Source organism: Canis lupus, chromosome 30 (genome assembly GCF_003254725.2).
Source record: "Canis lupus dingo isolate Sandy chromosome 30, ASM325472v2, whole genome shotgun sequence".
Lineage (NCBI taxonomy): Eukaryota > Metazoa > Chordata > Mammalia > Carnivora > Canidae > Canis > Canis lupus.
Genome location: NC_064272.1, coordinates 36,616,920 through 36,637,344, shown reverse-complemented (window position 1 = coordinate 36,637,344; position 20,425 = coordinate 36,616,920). Strand labels below are relative to the sequence as shown.

The following is a 20,425-nucleotide window of genomic DNA, read 5'->3' as shown; positions in this document are numbered from 1 at the left end:
TATTAATTAGGTAATTAACCCCTGCAGTTAACAGATGAAACAGAGAAGCAATAGGACCTGCATTTTAAAATAATGGACTTAAGTACTCAAAGTTCACAATTAAAGGTGAATATCCCTCGAAAAAGTTGCAGAAGTACTAGTAAATGGTATTATTCTTAATGATACCATTACTCTTCTTTAATAAATGGAAACCCAGGGCAGATCCGGTGGTGCAGAGGTTTAGAGCTGCCTTCAGCCTGGGGTGTGATCCTGGAGACCCAGGATCGAGTCCCACGACCGGCTCCCTGCATGGAGCCTGCTTCTCCCTCTGCCTGTGTCTCTGCCTCTCTCTCTCTCTCTCTCTCTTTCTCTATATCTATCTATTTGTAATAAATAAATAAAAAAATAAATAAACAAATCTATCTATCTATCTATCTATCTATCTTAAAAAAAAAAAAGACCTGGATTCAAATAACAACTTTTCCATGACATAAGAGCTATAAGACCTTTGTCACTTAATATTTGAGACTCAGTTACTTCATCTGTAGAATGGGGGGATCTTACCACCTTCCTCACAATGTGGCATAAAGAATTAAATGCATGTAAAAGAGTTTGGCACAGTGCCCAGAGTTCAGGGAGTGTTCAAGAAATACTACTTTTATTGGTCACTATTAATGCCATATTAATTCACTGGAATATTATGGAGACATTTTCAGTAATTGTTACAGGAAAATCTACACATACTGGAAAGATCTCTAACATACTGTTTTAAAAAAAAATCAAGTTGAAAAGCAATAGGTAGGATGATCCTGCTTATGTGTAAAAAATACAACTATACATGCATATGTAAACGTAAGAGAAAAAAATACTAACAGTGGTTAGTTATGGGTAAAAAAGGTATTTGTTGGTAGAACTAATACTTCTATGTTGTTTTACTTCAAACATATTTAAATATTTTTAAAATAAAATTTTAAAAATAAAATTATTTAAATATAGCAACAAAAAGCTGACATAATGTTGAGACAACATCTACTTATAAAATTGCACATACGGCAGGATTACAATGTAAAAACTGATGTGTCATATTAATGGAGAATAGAAAGAAATACACCAAAATTATACCAGTGGGTCTAAATGACTTTTATTTCTAAAATTTCTTAATAAAAAAAATTTCATTCTAAACGAATCCAAAATTTGGGTTATATTTTAATATCTTCCACTGGCTTGTGTTCCAAGACAAAGTCAATTTTTAAGAATCATAAACACTAGACTTTTCCCTCATCTCAGGTAGCTATCTGGTCAACATGATCTTATCTATGGTCATCACTTCTGTTCTCACTGTTGATGCAATTTTACCTAGAAGCTAAAACACCTACCAATGGCATGGTAAATACCTCCCAACACAGAAGTCACTGATAAAATGTTTGGGGAAAAGACTATTAAATTGGGCCTAGAGCCTCCACATATAAGATTAATGTTACCCCAATATTTTTTATTACTGTAGAGAAAACTCATAAAGGAACCAATAGTGATCAATTATATCAACAGAAGAAAATCTACACTTTCAAAAAATTTAATAGAATTACAGCATTTAAAAAAAAAGAATTACATTTTTTAAAAGTTCATAGAGAAATGTTAAAATCATTCCACAAAGATGCAGTACTTTACAACTTATAAGCAGTTTTATATTTCATTCTTCCGACAATCCAGTTAGGTAAGCAAGGTTACCTTAGCCCTCAACAGATATAAGAGGCGGTATGGAACCATGAGTGAATGAGTGATACCCAAATGCTCTGCCTCATACCTTAAGTCTTTTTTTCACTATCCCACATCACATACTAATTTTCATATGGTCTGCCAAGAATAGCCACATTTCTTACTTCCTTTGAACATTCTGCCTGGAAATCTACAAATTCTTTTATACCTCATCCTGTTAGAAAAGCAGAGCAGAACATCAGTCTCTGTTTATCATTGATCTTTCCAAAGATGATAAACCTAATACACACTAAAACTGAAGCATATCCAGAGGAGGATAACCGAACTCACAAAGGGTCAGAAGACTAAGTAATGTGAAAAATAGCCGAAGGAATAAAGGATAATTAATTTAGAAAGAGAAGGAGAAAGTGACATACTTACACACAAATGTTGTTTAATTAGACACGTGAAAGGCTGTCATACAAAGAAATCAGACTTGTGCTATGTGGCTCTAAAGAGTAAAAACAATGGCAATTCAACATTCATTCAACAAACATTCACTGGTTATCCACTCTGTTCCAGAAGCCTATGCTACACTAGATATACAAAAGGTAAATAAAAGAAGTCCCAATTCTCAAGAGGTTCAGACTAATTGAGGAAATAAGAAAATAAGTAACACAAGATTTTTTAAAAGTACTCAGAAAGCTATGGGAACAGAGGATGACGACTCTAACTCTCTTTGGGTAGGGAGATAGCTGAGAAAAATTCACTGAATGATGAATAGGAATTTCAGAAGTAGACAAGGTGAGAAGTGGGATTAACAGGAAGAAGGACAGAAAAAAAAAAAAAAGAAAAGGAAGAAAGGACAGCATGTCAAAGGCATGGGGACATGAAGCTCCGCAATAAACCTGAAGTGGTGAACACCTGGTACACATTAGAGGTGCCAAGAAATGAGGCTTTAAATTGAGGGTGAGAGAGAGGCCAGTGGTGAAGAACACAAAAGGCCTCGCAATCTTCATGCCAGAGTTTAGACTCTAACACTCGAGCTGTAGAACACTAATAAGAGATATTAAGTAGGAGTGTAGCTTGCTCAGAAAAAGACGTAAGAAAACTCACTCCAACGGGAAGACAGATGTCCAGAGGGTAACCGTGGAGATAAAGAGATTAATTACAAAGCCACTATTGTTAGTCTAGGTGGGGTAAGGATGAAAAGATTCAGATTCAAGAAATATCTAGGCGGTAAAAATAAAAAAAGAAGTGTTGGCAATAGGAATGAGGGAAAGGGGAGAGTCCAGGATGACTTCTAGATCTCACCTCGGGTGAATGGCGCACAGAGATGCCCAAGACAGGTAAGGTAGGAAGACAAGTCCATGCAATCATTCAAAAATTTGAGAGCCCCAGGCCAGGAATTGGTTTATTACTGTCTAGAGAAAGAGGAGGAGGAAAGGAGGAGGGAAGGGGAGCAAAAAATGAGTTCACCTTTGGTCTTCTGTAACCTAAGGTGCCTATTTAGTGAAGCTACTGAATGGCACGTAAAGCAGAGTGGACCAGGAGAGTCATCAGCTTACAGGTAGTAAATGAAGACAAGACAGAATGAGATCAACTCTGACACCTCCACTTAATAAGGGAGTGAAAGAAAAACTTAGATAACCGATAACAAACTGATCACAAAAGAGATGAAATAACAGGGTGATGCCAAAAAAGGCAAGAGAACAGGGGGGGAAGATCAAGGATAGGAAGGTGAAAATTAAATGTTCTGCATAAAGCAAAACCTACTAACAGAAGTTATTCGAAAGAGGAATAGACCACCTTGTGAGGTAACAAATCACATCATCAAGTAAATGATCCAGACAGATCGCATCATCTGTGCGGGATGTTGGCCAGAGGACTCTTCCCTTGATAGGAGAAATGTAGCTACAGTACACCTCTCAAGTACAGGATGAGGTTAGTCTCACCACTACTATGACATTTCATCCAACGCTTTTTTTGTATTCGGACCAATGAATGGAGTATTCGATTACTCTAGTAAAAGTTTTTAAAAAGGTTTCTACGTATTTCATGTAACTCATAAGCAACCAAGCAACTGTATTAAAACTACACTAAGGCTGCTCTTGGCATACAGAAAGTTGCTGGAGAAAGCACGGAAAGAGCTGATCTAGTCTACTTTAAATTCAAACTGATTTCAACTGAGCTCTCAACACGGACTTTGCTATTTCCCCATTCCTGCATCTCAAGTCTACCATCCACTCCTTAACCCTCACTCTGATTAGAGAAGACTTGCACTGCACAGGCCGGCTGCTCTGTCCTGACATCCTTCCCTAGGTCCCTACCCACCTTTTCAGAAATCTTCCTTTCCTTCTTTCCTAAAACCATACAGAGTGCTAATCATTTCTGACCCTCTGCAGCTGATCGTTTTCTATCACTAGCTCGTCCATCTCTTTTGTCCTCCTCAACATCTATCCTAAACTGGAAAACCACCCCCATTTATCCCTGCGGTCCTATACCCTAATTTTCTTTTTCTACCAAATACTCCCATCCCCCTACCACCTACTCAGTGTAATCCCTTACAGAAAGGTGTCTGAGTCTACCCCTCTACAAAAATAAAAAAATTAAAACCACTGACAAATGGCCTGTGATCTACTGACCACTTGTTTCAGTCTCCACTTACTCAGCTCTCAATTCCCTGGATCTCTCTGCAGCTGATGACAGAAAGGACCAGCCCTTTCTTATTCCAGTTATTCCTTTCACTTTTGGAATGAGGCAGGGTGGCTTGTGAAAAGGACTCTGAACTAAGAATCAGATCTATGTTCTAGTCCCCACTAGGCCACTAACTAGCTGTGAGCCTTCCCAACCTCCAGGCCTCCTCACCCCTCAGATTTCACTTCTCAGACACTCTGACACCAGGATTACATTAGGTTCTGGCAGGACACACTTTCTCAAAAACCACTCTTCTCCTTTCTCGTGCTTATCACATTACTTAATTACACAATTAGTAGTCTAACGGCTATTTTCCTACCCATTCACCAGAATGGAAGCTCCACGAAGGCAAGACATACACCTAAGCAATGCCTGCCCCTCATCAGCACAAAACAAAAGCCCATCGATTGAATCAGTGTTGAAATAACACGTTTCAACCACTTCTAAGAGACTGCTTGTGTTACTTTTATTAACCTAATAAAATGATTAGCACTTTTACTTACAAAATTACAAAATTCTAAACAGACTCCTCCAATTACGTAAAACATACATAACCCGAACTACATATAAAATTAAGAGCAAGGCGGAATCTGTCTTCTAAAATAGCTCCATCTCTCTTGCCCATATCGGCAAGAACAGAAAGGTTGGATCAGTTAACCTACATTTCAGGCCCAAAATGTGTATTCTAACCCAAGTGCAGGCTGAGTGTGCGAGTGCAGGCTTGATACTAAAACACTACTGCTTATAACCGGGTTTTAGATAATGCCCACTCCTACTCCGGTTGAAAGCTTTTCTTTAACACTGGCATCAGCCACGAGCTTATAATACTCTGCAAGGAAATCAAAAGAAAGTTTATCAGTCAAGTTACGTGAGCAGTGGGATTTTAAATACTATACATTGTGAATCCGGAGGAGGGGAAAAAAAGAAACAGGTAAAGGTTTAGCGATTAGAAGCTGCCACTGCGCCGGATCAGATGACTTTCAAATGCAAAGATTTCAGATCTCATGCTGCTAGTAGTAGTAGGTGAGAGTTGGGTCAAGTTTTATGATACACCACCTTGGTCAAAGGAGTTAAACGGATCACATGCTGCTTTGCCCTTCAACTGCTCAACTACACTGTAAGGTCTTCCACAGGCAGGCCTGGGGTCTGCTCACAGCCCCCCTCCCCCAAACAAACAGGGATGCAGACCATTTCAGTAAACACACGATACCCTAAAATAACACCTGAAAATGGCTTTCCGGGCTAAATACATACACTGCCACTTGGAAACATAAAGTCCTTAAATCCGATGCTTAGACAACCCCCCTAGCTTAAGAGCACAATTCCCAGGCGGTAAATATAGTTGTGATCCCCAGAAAGGAGGCATTTCATAACGGAAAGACCGAGAGATGGAGTCGGCTGGAGCGGTTCTGCAAGGCGCCCGCATCGTGGGGTCAACACAGGCCGCTGTGGGGGGGGGGGGGCAACCGTGCGCCCCCCCCCTCCGGGCACCCCCTTTCTCTCCTGCAGCCCCGAGGCTGCAAACCCCGCTCGAGGAGTCCCCCCCTCCCCGCCCAGACCGGCCTGCGCTTCCCGGGGGCTTCAGCTGGGAAATCCCGAGCCCGGGAGTGGGGAGCTCAAGCCCCCCGCTTCCCCTCCCTTTCCTGAAAATTAATGAATTGGCCGTGCGATTGTTTATTTAATGAGGTGTGTAGTGGCCTCTACTGGTGCTTGTGCTGAGCACAAGAATGTCCCACTCTTACAAGTGGGATGAGCCTGGGGGAGGGGAGCGAGGCGAGGGGTGAACCTGCCTCCGGGTACAAAGCGCGGAGCCGGACCGGGGCGCCCCCGCCGCGCCCCCGCCGCGCCCCCCGCGGCCGCCCCTCCCCCGCCCGCCCGCTTCGCTCCCCGCCCCGCGCGACCCCCTTTCTCTCGGGCAGCCGGAGCCCAGGCGGAGAAGTTCCTGCACGCTTCCGCCGGGATCCTGCACAAAAACACCGCAGCCCGCGGTGCGGGAGCGGGGGCGGGAGCGGGGGCTGGAGCCGGCCCCCCGGGCCCCGCGCCCCCCTTACCTGCGGACTGCGGCGGGGAGCCGCTCCTGGCGGCCGCGGCGGACGGCGGGCGCCCGAGCAGCAGCGGCAGCAGCAGCAGCAGGCAGCACAGCCGGAGGGAGGAGGTGCCCGGGAGCCGCCGGGCTCCCCGCTCCGCCGCCATCTCTGCCCCGCGAGCCGCGGCGGCGGCGGCGGCAGCGCCGCGGAGCCCTCGCCGCCTTCCCTTGCGCGCGCCCCGGCCGGTCCCTCGCTGCAGGCTCGGCTCCCGCGGCCGCCGCCGCCACCGCTGCGCCCGGCCCGGCCCGCGCGGCCCCTCTCGCGGGAGGGGAGACTCGGGGGCGCCTCCCTCCTGCACCTCCTGCAGGGGGGCGGAGAGGGGAGGAGAGCAGAGAGGGGAGGGGGAGTCAGTGCATTCCGGGCCGGGCTGGCGGGCGGGCGGGCGGGCGCGGGGGGGTCGGTCTCCAGGTTCCAGGCGCCGCCACCCGCCGCCGACTCCGGCTGCACACACACCAGCCAGGGGGGCGGAGACCGCGGGCGGCGGGGGCGGGGGCGGGGGGCGGGGGCCCGGGGCGCGCACCCCCGCGCACGCGCAGGCGCGCGCCCCCCTCGCCCGCACCCCCCTCCCCTCCGCGCGGGCTCCGAGCGCGGCCCGCCCCCGCTCCAATCGCGGCGGCCGCCTCTCGGGCCGCTCCCCTGCCCCCTCCCCCTCCTTCCTCCTCCCTCCCCCCTCCCCGGAGCCGCGGACGGGCGCGGGGCGCGCGCGCTGGGCGCTTCTGCTGGCGTCAGGGAAACCCGGAGAAGCGGATCCTCCTCCTCCTCCTCCTCCTCCTCCTCCTCTTCCTCCTCCTCCTCCTCCTCCTCCTCCCGCGCGCTCCGGGGAGAAGCCCCCCCCCTGCGCCCCCCGCGCCCCCCCCGCGGACGCGCCGCGCTGCGGAGACCTGGGGGCAGCGGCGCGCGGAGCTCGGGCGCGCCCGGGAGGCCCTGGCGGGAGCGCACCTCGCCCCGGGCCCCGGGCCTCTATATAGGGCCGCAGAGGAGCCCGAACGGCCTCCGGGAGGAAACCCGGGTGCGCGGAGGGTCGGCGTGCGGATTGATGTGCTCGCCAGGAACAATAGCGATCCCGCCCGGCGCTGGCTGGGAGCTGGCGCGGCTCCCGTGGGAGGGGACCCTCCGCGCCGCCCTCCGGCTTCCAGGCCGGGCCTCCCGGGACCGGGGCAGGGGCAGGGGCAGGGCCGGGCCGGGCCGGGCCCGCCCGACCTCGGGGCGCGCGCCCCCACCCGCGTCGCCCGGCCTGGGCCCGGGGAGCCGCGCGCACCCCCAGGTGCCCGGGCCGCAGAGCCCGCGCCCGCGCCCGCGCCCGGCCGCCGGGAAACCGGGAGCGAGGGGCAGCGCCCCGGCTCCCCGGGACCAGGGAGCGCAGCTCGGGCTTAGCTGCTGCGGGGAACGCTGCTAATTTTCTAAACTGCTCCCGTGGAAAATTTGAGAAAATCTCTTTGTGTGGTTTTGCGCTTGAAGAGTCATGGCTCGTCAATAGGAGTTGGATTTCTTTTTTTCTTTTTTTTTTTTTTCACTGCCCTGTAGAGTCAATAACCAAAATGTGTTGCTTCCCACAAGAAGAAAGAAGAGGGCTGTTTTTCCTCTGATTTCCACATCCCTGCATGTTTTCTCGTAATGATTTTCTTCAGATATTTTCTTTTATCCTGGAGTGCCAAAATAAGCAGCATGAGGCTTGCGTTAACGTTAGGAGGGAAGAGCGCAGACTCCTCGTAAAACCTCTTAGATCATCAAAACGGTGGAATTAGGAAGCCTCTTCCCAGTTCTTTGAAACAATTGACTCCTAAAAGAACAAACATGCTCATTGTTTTCCACCAGGGAGACCATCTAAATATCTTTTTGTTTGGGTTAGAGTTGTTAACCAGCAAAAATATTTCCTGAATACCCCTGATTGACCTGTTAAATTAGAAATAGATTACCTCCCAATTACTTCACAAGTATTTGCTTAATTAACCTTTAATAATCATATCATGAATAATGTGATTATTCAGTTTTCTGAGTTAGTTAATGAGGGGGGAAAACCCTTTGGAAACTATAAATTGCCTCGCAAATGTTAATTTCCAGATATCTTTTCTAAGTCTGGAAATTTTTCGTTAGTAAAACTGTGAAGTGTATGATGTGACTTCTAAAATGAAGCTTGCGTTTATCTCCGAGTTGAGGAAATAGTGAGTTGTGTGCCTGATAATGTAATCAGATTGATTTTCACGTGTATGACTTTTGTGAAACTTGTCACTGATGTCCCAGCCCACTGATGTCACTGATGTCACTGATGGGCACAGCCCACTGTGCACGCTGGGGCTAAATCAAAAAGTTTGAAGCACTTTCTGTAAAATAGGGTGACTGAATCGTGTATTTCTTATTTGTGATTAAATCACAATTTTAACTAAGCCCACAAATACACCACTAGGAGATGGAGCCCCAAAGAAAAAGTTACGGATTCCGTATCAGTTCAAGAAAAGTAACCCAGGCAACACGCTGGAGTTCAGATCCTCTACCTTGTTGCAACCTAACCCACATTGTAGATGTTCCCTTTGAAGAATCCTTAACCTCTCTTTTCTTTCATAAGGCATCTCTGAGAGATTTTTCTTAGGCATCTTGTTTATCATTTTCATTCTCCCAGTAAGATTTTCAGCTAACACTTCCATCCGCGTTTATACTGCTAATCAACATATTTTTATGAAGTCTAAACTATGGATCTACAGAGAGATATTAAGCCATTCATGAAATTAACACTTTTTTTTCATCTAAGTTAGAACATGAGGCCCATGCTCACGGAATAGTGCACAAAGAAAGTTTTAGAGCAAAGAAAACAGACTGGCCATTGTATGTTGGTGTAAGTTATCAAAGTGCAGGCCAAAAATAACTAGACCAAATATTCTTGTGAAATTTAGTCTAAGTGTACTTTGATATAAAAATTAAATGAAAAATTAATAAAGCCAATGAATACAAAACTTGGTAAGAATCTTATTCTCTGTGGTAAAGGGATTATTTTTCAACTTTAGAGGGGCAATATATTTCAGTGTTTAATTGCTGGCAGTAATTAGATTCTGTAGCTGATTCCCTGGCTGAAGACCAGTATCCAAGGTAGCAAGGAAGAAAGCAAGCCCCCTGACTAGTAGATCCGAGTATAGAACACCTCCTAGACAAAGAAAATTTTAACTAGTAGTTACCCATGGCGTAGACGCAAGATTTTCTTCACGGGCGTTAACATTTTTACATTTAACTTTTACATTTCACTAGGTAAGAATTTTTATTTCTCCCTTTCTCCTCCAAGAGCCACCTGTCCTAGGGAGCCATCTCTGAATTAAGCCTAATTAAGAAGGATCTGTGCTCCTTAAGGACAAAGCCTAGGCAATATTAATTTTGCTAGTTACACGTTCCTTAATTAATCATATATCTGTAGTTCCACAACAATCTATTAATTCAACAAATATTGCTGAAGACCTTTTGTTTGCCGGAGATTGTGCTGGGTGCTGAGATAACAAAAATTTTCATTCATTCATTTAATATTTATAAAACACTGTCTCGTGCTCTGCCCTGTGTTCAAGGAACGCAATGGTGAGCCAGATAGACAAGGTTCCCAGTCTAGCAGGAAAGATAAGGAGTTTTAACAAAGAAGTGTGAAGAGTGTTATGGTAAGGGAAGATAAGGAGTGTGGGAAACAGTGAGAGCATCTAACCTGACTAAATCCTTTGTGGGGGCAGAGGGAGGGTGGGGCTGGGGAATTAGGGAAGAAGCATTGGTCTCTAAACTGAGCCAAATGGAAGAAGATGGGTAGGAGTTAGCCACCCTGCAGTGAGAATTGACATCAGTTTTGCATTTTAGAAGGATCACTGGGGCTGCTTCAAGAAGTGTGGGTTGGAAGGAGGACAAGACCTACGAAACCAGTACCGGGTTCGGATTTTGTTAACAGTAGGCTGGGGAGGAGATGGTGGCGGCCTGGAGTAAAGCAGAGGGGGTTAGGAGAAGTGAGCAGATAAGAAGAGAGATTTAGGAGATAGATAGAAACAACAGAGGTGTGTGGGAGGCCAGAGGCAAGTGTGACTCAGATTTCAGCTTGGGCATCGGAAGGAAGGTGGTGACATTCACTGAGAAGGGAGGTAGGAAGAGAAGCAGATGCGAGGAGATACGAGTTTAACTTCGGACAAGTTTAAATGAAAGTGCCTAAGGGACATCTAAGTAGAAATATCAGTAAACTGTTATTGGGGTCTGGGGTTTAGCCGGGAGAACTGGGCGAGTCATCAGCATATGCCATCTATGCCTAAATATAAGGCACTGATGAGTGGAGAGTGTGCCTCATTTTCCCAATTAAAATCCGCCCCCCAAAAAGCTTTGTAGCTAAGCTTAAATAGATGAGCTTTTAGAGATGTAGACGAAATAATCAGAGATCTACTGATAATATTTAATGCATTAACTCAATTATACTAATACGCTTTAAACCATTAATGAAATATAATTTTAAAAACAATTTTCTAGAAACTCTTCACAGTGTTTTTATCATCACCAGAGTCACATTTTGAGTCTCTGACATGGTTTCCCAAGATAATCTTTAGATTTTCTTCCACCTAAATTTTTGACTTTTTATAGGACATTGTCACTGGGGATTTTATTCCAGGCTCCAGGATCTAATCACACTACATCATTCATCCTATACCCATATTCACTTATGTATATATATATATTTTTTCCATAATGACTGTTAAGGCCTTGTTTACAAGCACATCCAACATTTGCAAGTTTGAAGGTATTTCCCTGGAAGTAATTTCTAAATCTGTGTTAAATTTCTTTGTTTCCTTTCTTATCGAGTCTGTCAGGTGGCTTCTATCTGAACATTGAATGAGATTATTACATGCTAATGCATATTCCCCCAAAGAGCATTTTGATGTTTAAAATAACTGAAAGAACATCCAGTAACATGAAGGACTTTTTTCAGGTCAGAATATAAGGTGATTGACTCTCTTCTAAGGGATAATGGGGAGGGGGCTGGTATCACATCCCAGTATATACAATAATGCCAAGGAAGTGGTTGAGATTGCCCTGGGAAAGTTTCAGACCGGAGAGGAGGACCAAACCCAAGGAACACCAACACATTTAAAGTACAGAACAAGAAAAGGGACTTGCAAAGAAACAAGCAGACATATAAGAAGAAACCCCGAAGCATGTGGTGTCACAGAAGCCAAGGGGGAAAAAGTGCTTCGGGAATGCAGGAGCGGTCAATAGTGTCATGTGCTCCTGAAAGGTCAAGTAAGGTAAAACCTGAAAAACTCCCATTGCACATAGTGATAAGATGATCACGGACAACCTCACCACGAGCAGAGAGCAGAGCAGAGTAGCAGAGAGTAAGGCACCTGATTGCTAAGGCTTCCTCAAGGTGTTTACTTATAATAGGAAGAAAGAGTGGGGAAGTCTAGAATGGATTTTGTTAAGAGGGGAGTGAACTCAAGTTCTGATCCAAGGAGCCAATAGAGAGGGAAGTGTTGAAGATTCAAGAGAGCAAGGGGATAATTGATAGCTTCCAAACAGCGTAGTAGATAATTTGGCAGCTGTCATTCAGCAAGGCCCATGATTATCTGACCTCAGTAGTCTCAAGGAACTGGCAACGTGCAAAAAGGACTTCACAGAATAGAGTTACACCCTGGCCCTGTGGTTTCCAGGCAGCTTTCAGCTGTATTTGAGCATGTGTCGTTCTTGTAACACCTTAATGAAAACTGAAAATAAGAAGCCACATCCTGACGATGGCTGCCCAGTCCTTTCTCCTCAAAGGAGACACATGGCTGGATCCTTGTCACAAGACAAGGCAGTTCAGCTTTCCAGCAAGAACGACAGGATCTTGCTTTTTGGTTGCAAGTGATAGAAACCCAACACAAAGTATTAACTTAAGCAGAAAGAAACTTTATTGGAAGGACCCTGAATCTTAGGACAAGGCTGTAGCCAGACCTCAGGAATAGAACTAGAAACTGGAGTGCTTTGGAGAACCCAGAAAATCACCTTTTGGGGAGTCTCTTGTCTCTGCACATCTTTCTAAATCTGCCTCAGCTTCACATTTGTTGCAGAATGGCTCTGTGTCCTAGTCCATGTGACAGCAAGTGGCTACTGCCAACAACTTCCCAGTTACCCTGTCACAGTCTGCTTCTGACTCTCTGTCCCAGTTACAAACTTCCCAGTGAAAGGACCTTAGTTTAGGTGCCTACTCTCACTCATTCGGGTGGTAATATGAAAGCTCTTGCCGTAATTAAGTAAATAAAAGGGGAATGTGCAATTCCTGGAAAAGAGGTACCAAAATAATTCAACAGGCATCAGTTGCTGCTGGGTTCCATTTATCACTGTATCCCAATTGCCCAATCTGGTACCTGGTATCTAATAAATATCTCTCTAAGGCATAAGTATTTGATGTCAATACAAAGATTTTTTAAATTATGGAAGGCAGTTTAGACAGAGGTCAAGGTATTGGCTTGGATGAGAAGACAGAAAAGAAGAAAGCACAGATGCATATGTGCAGATAAGTTCATAGGCAAGAGGATACAAAATTCATTCTTGAGGATCTCGATATTCTCCATGAAGTAGGAGCAAGGCCTCTGCTGCAAGAAGAGAAGGAATGTGGTGAGGTGTTTAAGGAGAGTGGAATATGTTCGGAAGAGTCAGAGGGGATTAAGAAAGGGAAGTATACGGGGGTCCAGCTGAAATTCTTTTTTTTTTTTTTTTTTGTACCTAGCTGAAATTCTTAATGACACATTTGTGATTTTTGTCCATCTAGTACTTGTAAGGCAATGCATAGTAAGAGGTGAGAACGTGAATGGCTAGGTTGACCCAGAGTTGGGGATTTCTAAGAGTGGGTGAAGAAGTAAAAAGACAAGGGATTAAGGCACTCAAGGATGCTGAGAAGTGAATTCTTTAACTGCTAAATCATGTGCTCTCTTCTAGATAGGGAAGGAAAGGAATCCAGAATGGTTAGAATGACTGGGATAAAATGAGAGTATCAAGATATTGGAACAATCAAGATCCAAGAATACGTGTACTATGTGTGAGGAAGGCAGTAAGAGCATAAAGATAGAAGGCTACATATTTGAGACTAGAAGTTGACTGTTTCGGAAGAGTCAAGGAAGCCAAGAAACTTTTACAGTAGGCAGTAGTTTTTGGTGCATTGCTTGCATGTTTTGGAAATGTTGGGAGTTTCCTGCTTTCTGCTGTGGACTCCGCTCTATCTAATTGCCTGCCACTGAGCTTGTATATCCCTCCCACACACATACACAAACACATGCACGCATGCACGTACACACACATGCTTGCACACCACACCAAGATCCTTTCTACAGCAGAGTTGAAATGGCCAAAAACAGAGATTACCAGAGGACAGCCTGGCTCCTATTCCAAGCTACAGCCCTCCCCACCCACCTACCCACCACCATCACAAACATCCAGCCTGCTCCCCAGGGAGTTGAATTCAGTAACATAAAAACCTCAAGAAGCTCATTTATTCCTTTAGCTTATGTCCAGTATAAGAGCTACCTGTGTTTTGGTCCCTTTCTATTAGCCCTGAGAAACTCTCCAGCAGAAGGTATCCTTAATCTTACTACTAATTGGGAAACAAAAAAGAGACTTGCCTTTCTCCAGGTTCTCCTATAGAAGGAATAAATGGGAATGCTATCCTAAATTGCCATTTTCCTGCCTTGTATGCTGCCATGCAAGCTCCTCTCTGGTGTTGAAGATGGTGGCAAGGGAGAGGGAGGAGAGCAGGGTCAGTGTGGCTAAGAGATGGGTCATCGACAAAGCCAATGAAGTCACCCAGGATGGTGGGCATGGAGTGGCTGGAGTGGAGAAAAAGAATATAAGCCACTTGACACTTAAGATATCTGAGAAATGACTCATAAGTCGATCATTATATGATGACAACAACAACAAAAGACACTGAGCTGGATGCCATGATTCCCAAAATCAAACAGAATTCTTGTTTTCCTTAGGATTTTTTGTTTCTGCCCCAAAATGCCCCAAAATCAAAAGTGATTCGGTGGGAAAATGACAGTGGAATCCCACGTGAATATGAACACCACCTACTGGTCACTTGAGATCTGAACAAATGAGGCCACAGAAGTGGCCTCCCGACAAAGTCAGATTTTAAAAAACAAAACAGGAGATCGAAGCAATGCCTGAGCAGAGAATGGGTATGTGGAGGCATTTGTTTACAATGCAGTGGGACTTCCGGGGGAACAGAAGAAATGTTTGGAATAGATTAAGCACTGAGAGCTTGCATCAATTTTACTTGCATCAAGTAAAATTAAAATGGGAAGCCAGTGCAGGACATGATTAAAAAAAAGACCCTGCAGGACAATGACCACTAAGATGAGAGGTTCTGAATCAGTGGTGACATTAAGCCAATGTATCATGGTGAAGACTGTGACCTGTGAGGAGCCTCGCCCAGCCCAACAGAGCTTTTGGTGTTCTAATAAGTCTATGGAAGCCTAAGTGAGGAGGGCCAGTCTCTTGGCTCCTTGCATGAGGGTTCCAGAGTCTGCACGCATACCCTCAGGTGGACAGCCACCACCACAGCAGTTGGAGGAGCAGTGCAGGAGCAATAGTGACCCAAGGGCAGATATGAGTGAGCTTCCTCCATTCCTGAAGTTCAAGGATACTGCTGCTCTCAGGAGAGAAAGCCTCCCTAATACTTAGTGCAGGGGTCCCCAAATATAGAATCACCTAGGGAATATGTTTTAAACACACAAAGATTCCTGGGCTCCACTGCAATCTTCTTGAATTATAAACTCCCAGGGGTAGCCCCAAGAATATGTATTTTTGAGAAATCACTCGATGGCTTCAGAATTTACATCTAACAGAAACTTAAGGATGGTGATGCAATTGGTCAATAGAAGTAAACAGTGACTCAAAGGATAATCAGCTTTATAGATTTTCACATTCTTAAGCCCCCCGAACTTCTCTAGTTACCTGAAAATAAGCCAAAACATTAACTTGTAACTCCCTATATTTAGTACTTTTGCTCTCCTTTTCCTTCTTGCCAGTATTTTCCTTTGAAATCATATCCTCTTGTCATTGGTGATTTTAAAACCATCCCTTTTGACGTTGCATTTATCAAATTCCCTAATATTAAAGGATACATATTATGGAACACGTGAAAAATGCCCAAAAGTACATAGACAAGTAAAATTAAAATTACCTGTATTCTCTCTCTCCACACCATTCTTAACATTTGGCTGTATCTCCTTCCATTTTTATTCCTCTCCACAAATGTTTTTTCTATATTTGTAATTATATATAGAAAAAACTTTGTAATCTTTGCAAATCTAGTACAGTTTCTTATACTAGTTTTTAACTTTCTAACTTCATAAGAAACTAGTGTAAGAAAATTTGTAATCATAATATATATTCTACTTTCCTAAATTTATTATTATAAATTCTGCTTCTTAAACTTATCATAAATACTTCCTTCTGTTATATTGTTCATAAAAACATATGCAACACTTTGCAATAGTATATTGAGTAGACAAATCATAATTGCCTAAACCACTTTTTTATTTTCTTATTGTTGGATGTTCGGTGTTGTTTATTTATTCCACAAATATTTACCAATTTCCTACTATGTGCTGGACAGAGTTCGGGGGCCTAGAAATACAGTCATGAAGAAAGTAGGCAAATTCTCATAGGCTTACATTCTAGTGAGGTGGAGAATGGTAATAATTAAACGTCAGGTGATAATAAATGCCCCCTCCCAAAGAACAAAAGGGATAAAGGCTGACAGGGCACTGTTTTATGTAGCATGGTTAACACAAATAATACTGGAATGAGTACATTGGTTTGTAACATTTTTAAGTTTTTCAAATTGTTTTGCCAAGATACTTTACTGGAGAAAGAATTACTGAATCGAGAGTGTGAATATTTTTCATATTTGTTGATACATATTGTTAATGACATTCCAAATGGTGGGACCAATTTGTATGCCCCACCTTTGAGATAATTTTTTAATTTATTTTTTTTTAATTTTTTAATTTAAATTCAATTTGTTAACCTAGTGTATTATTCGTTTTAGAGGTATTCACACTATTTTGTAATCTTTGCTGATTTAAATTTCTTATTGATTTGAACGCGCTTTGAAAAGAGGAAAAGCTTGGGGTACCTGGGTGACTCAGTCAATTGAGCTTCTGGCTCTTGGCTTCTGCTTAGGTCATGATGTCCAGGTTGTGAGATGGAGCCCCACGAGGAGCCCTGCCTGCAATGAGCCTCGCATCCAGAACTTCAAGGAGCCCAAGGTGGGGCTCTGTGCTCAGTGAGGAGTCTGCTTGTCCCTCTCCCTCTGTCCTTCCCTCACTCGAAGATAAATAGATAAATAAAATCTTTTTTAAAAAAATAAAATAGGAAAAGTTTAACTTTTATCATATTTGCTACAAATAACTTTTCCAGAATCTCGATTGACTCTTAACTTTGGTAGTGTCCTCCTCTCTCTTTGCATAACTACCAGTTGTCCCAACACTCTTAACTGAATGATTTTTTTCCTCATACACTGGTTTGTGCAGGTACATTTACTATGTATTAACATTTTAAAGTATATCGGAGTCTGTGTCAAGGTTATTTATCTTGTTCATTCATCTATTTACTTTGCATCAATATTGCACTGTGTAGTTCTCTACGTATAAGACATTCTAACACCTGTCAATGCCAATTCTCCCTCATTCTACTTACCTTTAATATATATTCTTTTTTTACTCTTTATGATTTATTCTTCTAAATAATTTTTATACCAATGCTATGAGAAATGGCTTTTCCTTTTTCATCACATTTTTAATATGTTATTGCTGTTAAACAGGCTAGCTATTGATTTTTGTGTATTTATCTAATCCTACCATTTTATTGAACTCTTTTTTATCAATTCAAATAGCTTTTTAATGGCATCTCTTTGGTTTAGAGATGTACTATTTATTTTCCCTTATACAGTAGTTCTAGCAGGTTTTATTGTGTGTTTTTGATAATCTGCTACTTGACGGTTTAGGATTTATTACTGTTAGGGTTCTTTTTTAAGATTTTATTTATTTATTCATGAGAGACACAGAGAGAGGCAGAGACACAGGCAGAGGGAGAAGCACCCTCCCTGCATGAAGCCCCATATGGGAATCCATCCCAGGATCCCGGGATCATGACCTGAGCCAAAGGCAGACTCTCAACTGCTGAGCCACCCAGGCATCCCTACTGTTAGGTTTTTATTCTGAAATACACCTCTTATCAAAAGAAAACTACACTCTTGGCTAAGTGGCTTTGGCCTTAAATTTTACTTTCTTCGTGTTTATTTGGTTTGTTTAATGCATCTTTGCCTTGCTTTTATTTTTCAACATTGTTGTTTTTGTTTGAGCTGTGCCAGGGGACACCTGTGGGACTGGCTGTCATCCATCCCTTCTCTTCCAAGCCCTCGGTTCACACTGCAGCTACCACTAGGGAAAAGCAATCGCATCTTCTGACCACAGTGGATTGGGCCTGGTGTGGACACCCTTCCCGAGACTGGCCCATCATGCTGTCCTCATCCTCTGGCCACACTCATGCCTGGAAGAGACTCTTTGACTTGGAGGATGCATGGAGAGAGAGAGAGAGAGAGAGAGAGAGAAAGAGAAAGCAGCTTCTTTCTGGTGGTTTAAAGTCTAAACTTTTAAAACTGGAAACTGTCCATGGCCTTGTTTTACAACATGTGGAGAAAACTAGTGACCAGCAGGAGAGAATGAAGCTGACACACAGAATCTCAGCCGTGATGAGCGAGACAGTATTTGAACAGTATCCAAGTTCCTCAGTGTCTCATGTTCCTGGGGCACAGCTGCATCTCTACACCCATGGTCGTTTGGCTCTACTTTGGGTTTGGTGAAATGCCTCCGTCTTGGTCCAATAAATCCTCCTCTTTAGCTCGGGTGGATTTGGTTTGCACCCGAAAGATTCCCTACTAATATAATCTATGTTTTGTAAACAGCTGAGATTTACTCTAGAGGCAGGAATGCAGGCCAGATAGCATTCTAAGTTCTGGAGGTGATAAATACTTATTTTTTGATGTTACATTTGGCCAGATCTGCAGGGAATTAAGAGAGACCCCTCTCTTAATACAACACACCGGTTTAGGCTGCTTGGTGCTGTGCTCCTCAGCTCTCATGTAGACAATACAAGCCACAGTTTCTGCTACTGCATTGAGATCCTAAGTAGTCTCAGTCACAATGTGAACACTTTTGCAAAGCTCACCTATCTGAGCAGTGGAAGATTGGTTTCATGGCCTCTGGATGAAGTGAGGGGGAAAAGAGATAAGATTGATATCCTTTAAGAATAACATGCTCCATTTCTAAAACATGCCCTGCAGTACTGTCTTCAGGGCTGTCAGCCTATACCTTTTGCCGGCTAAAGGCAGTAGAGTGGAAAAAGAATCACTTCGGGGTACAGACTTTCCAAGAGGACCACCCTTCCTGTCACCTTCCAGAATCCTCAGGGAATTGAGTGGTTAAAGTCAGACTCTCCAGGCGTGTGACACTGAGGGGCACTAGTCCTGGATGGAGATTGTATCAAAGACCAGCACATCCACTAGTCCTGGATGGAGATTGTATCAAAGACCAGCACATCCACTAGTCCTGGATGGAGATTGTATCAAAGGCCAGCACATTTCCCCGGCAGTTATGCCAAGAATGTCAAGATCTGTACATCTGCTTTCAGGACCTGGAGTTACCGTTTTGGATGGTTCTTAGTCCCTTACCAGCAGCTTAGAAATCAAATCACTCTGCTGAGTGCCAGAGGCCCTAGCTCACGGACGGAACCACTAAAATCAGACTAATTGAAGTAACAAATACGCTTGAACACTGCTTCCTTGAGAAAATGCAACCCTCGGAAGACATGACATTTACTTCTGACTTGGCTGGACATATTGACAACGAGGCGTTTCTGAGACCGCTTTTGATTTGTATTGATTAAAAGAAATATGGCATGAATTTCAAGAGTCCAAATGTACCTTTGCCCTGATTCAAGCACAAACAGAAAGACCAAAGAGAAATGTGCAAGTAGAACACAAACCTAGCACAAGCCAGTAACAATTGAGAGCTTTTATCGCCTGACAGCAGCTTTCAGACCCATATGCGATGATTTCAGGGGTTTGGTGCAGTTCATAATGGGCTGAGTGTCAATGTCACAAATGCCTTCCAGAAATTATTATAGTTGTTTGGCTACTGTGTTGGCAGTCTCAGCAGGACACCTAAGAAGTATTATGTTACCAACAGCATACATTCCTTCCTCACCCCTAGCTAGATGTGGTGCTTTGAAGACAAAAATGAGGTGAGGACAAATGACTTTTGCTATTTCTGTTGGTTTGACAGCTACCTTCAAAACATTCGGTTTAACTCTTTTAATTACAAACAAACAGTAAGGAAAGAAAGTCGAAAATCCCTTTAAAAATTGGATCGGAAAGTTAGTGGCAAGAAGAAAATCTTGTAATAAAATGCAGTGTGATACGACGCACAAGGGATCCACCACAAGTGTGTAACAGCGCAGAGAGAAAGATGTTTCCCTGAGGTTTGCCTTGCACCATGCTGGTATGTTAAACAGGCTGATATTTTAATCAATGCTTAGGACCCTAAAATAAGCTCACAAGATATTGAGATTTTACTTTAAATGAATTATTCATAGACAAAATAGCAAATTAAAAATAACAGTATCGCATGATCCTTTTTTTGCCAACACAAAAACTAAATACAGAGAAAGAAAGGGTAACCATGGCAAGTAGGGTACTTTGGCTGTAACTCAAAAGAATTGGACATATTTTGCTCTTAACTAAATACTCAGTAGTTTAGTTTCTCATAGATTATCCAAAATCCCTGTGTCTACATGTGCCAGTTTCCAGAGATACTTCAACTATGGACAATAGCGAGGGCCTAATCACTATAGAAACTCCTCTGTGAACCATAGTTCATTGTTCTTCTTCTGACTCTGATACTGAATGGTATCTATGAGCCAAC

At 43.6% G+C, this 20,425-nt stretch overlaps 1 protein-coding gene across 5 annotated transcripts in view; it reads right to left on the bottom strand.

Annotated features, from left to right (window-relative positions):
• The window catches only part of NEO1 (neogenin 1), a 235,935-nt gene extending 229,047 nt beyond the window's left edge, over positions 1 to 6,888 (bottom strand). For all 5 annotated transcript variants that reach the window (XM_025472233.3, XM_025472235.3, XM_025472234.3 and 2 more), the window contains exon 1: positions 6,423 to 6,888. In XM_025472233.3, the coding sequence (XP_025328018.1) occupies positions 6,423 to 6,564 (142 nt within the window). In that variant the 5' untranslated portion in view covers positions 6,565 to 6,888. The remainder of the gene's footprint in view (positions 1 to 6,422) is intronic.
• Positions 6,889 to 20,425: the final 13,537 nt, after the last annotated feature.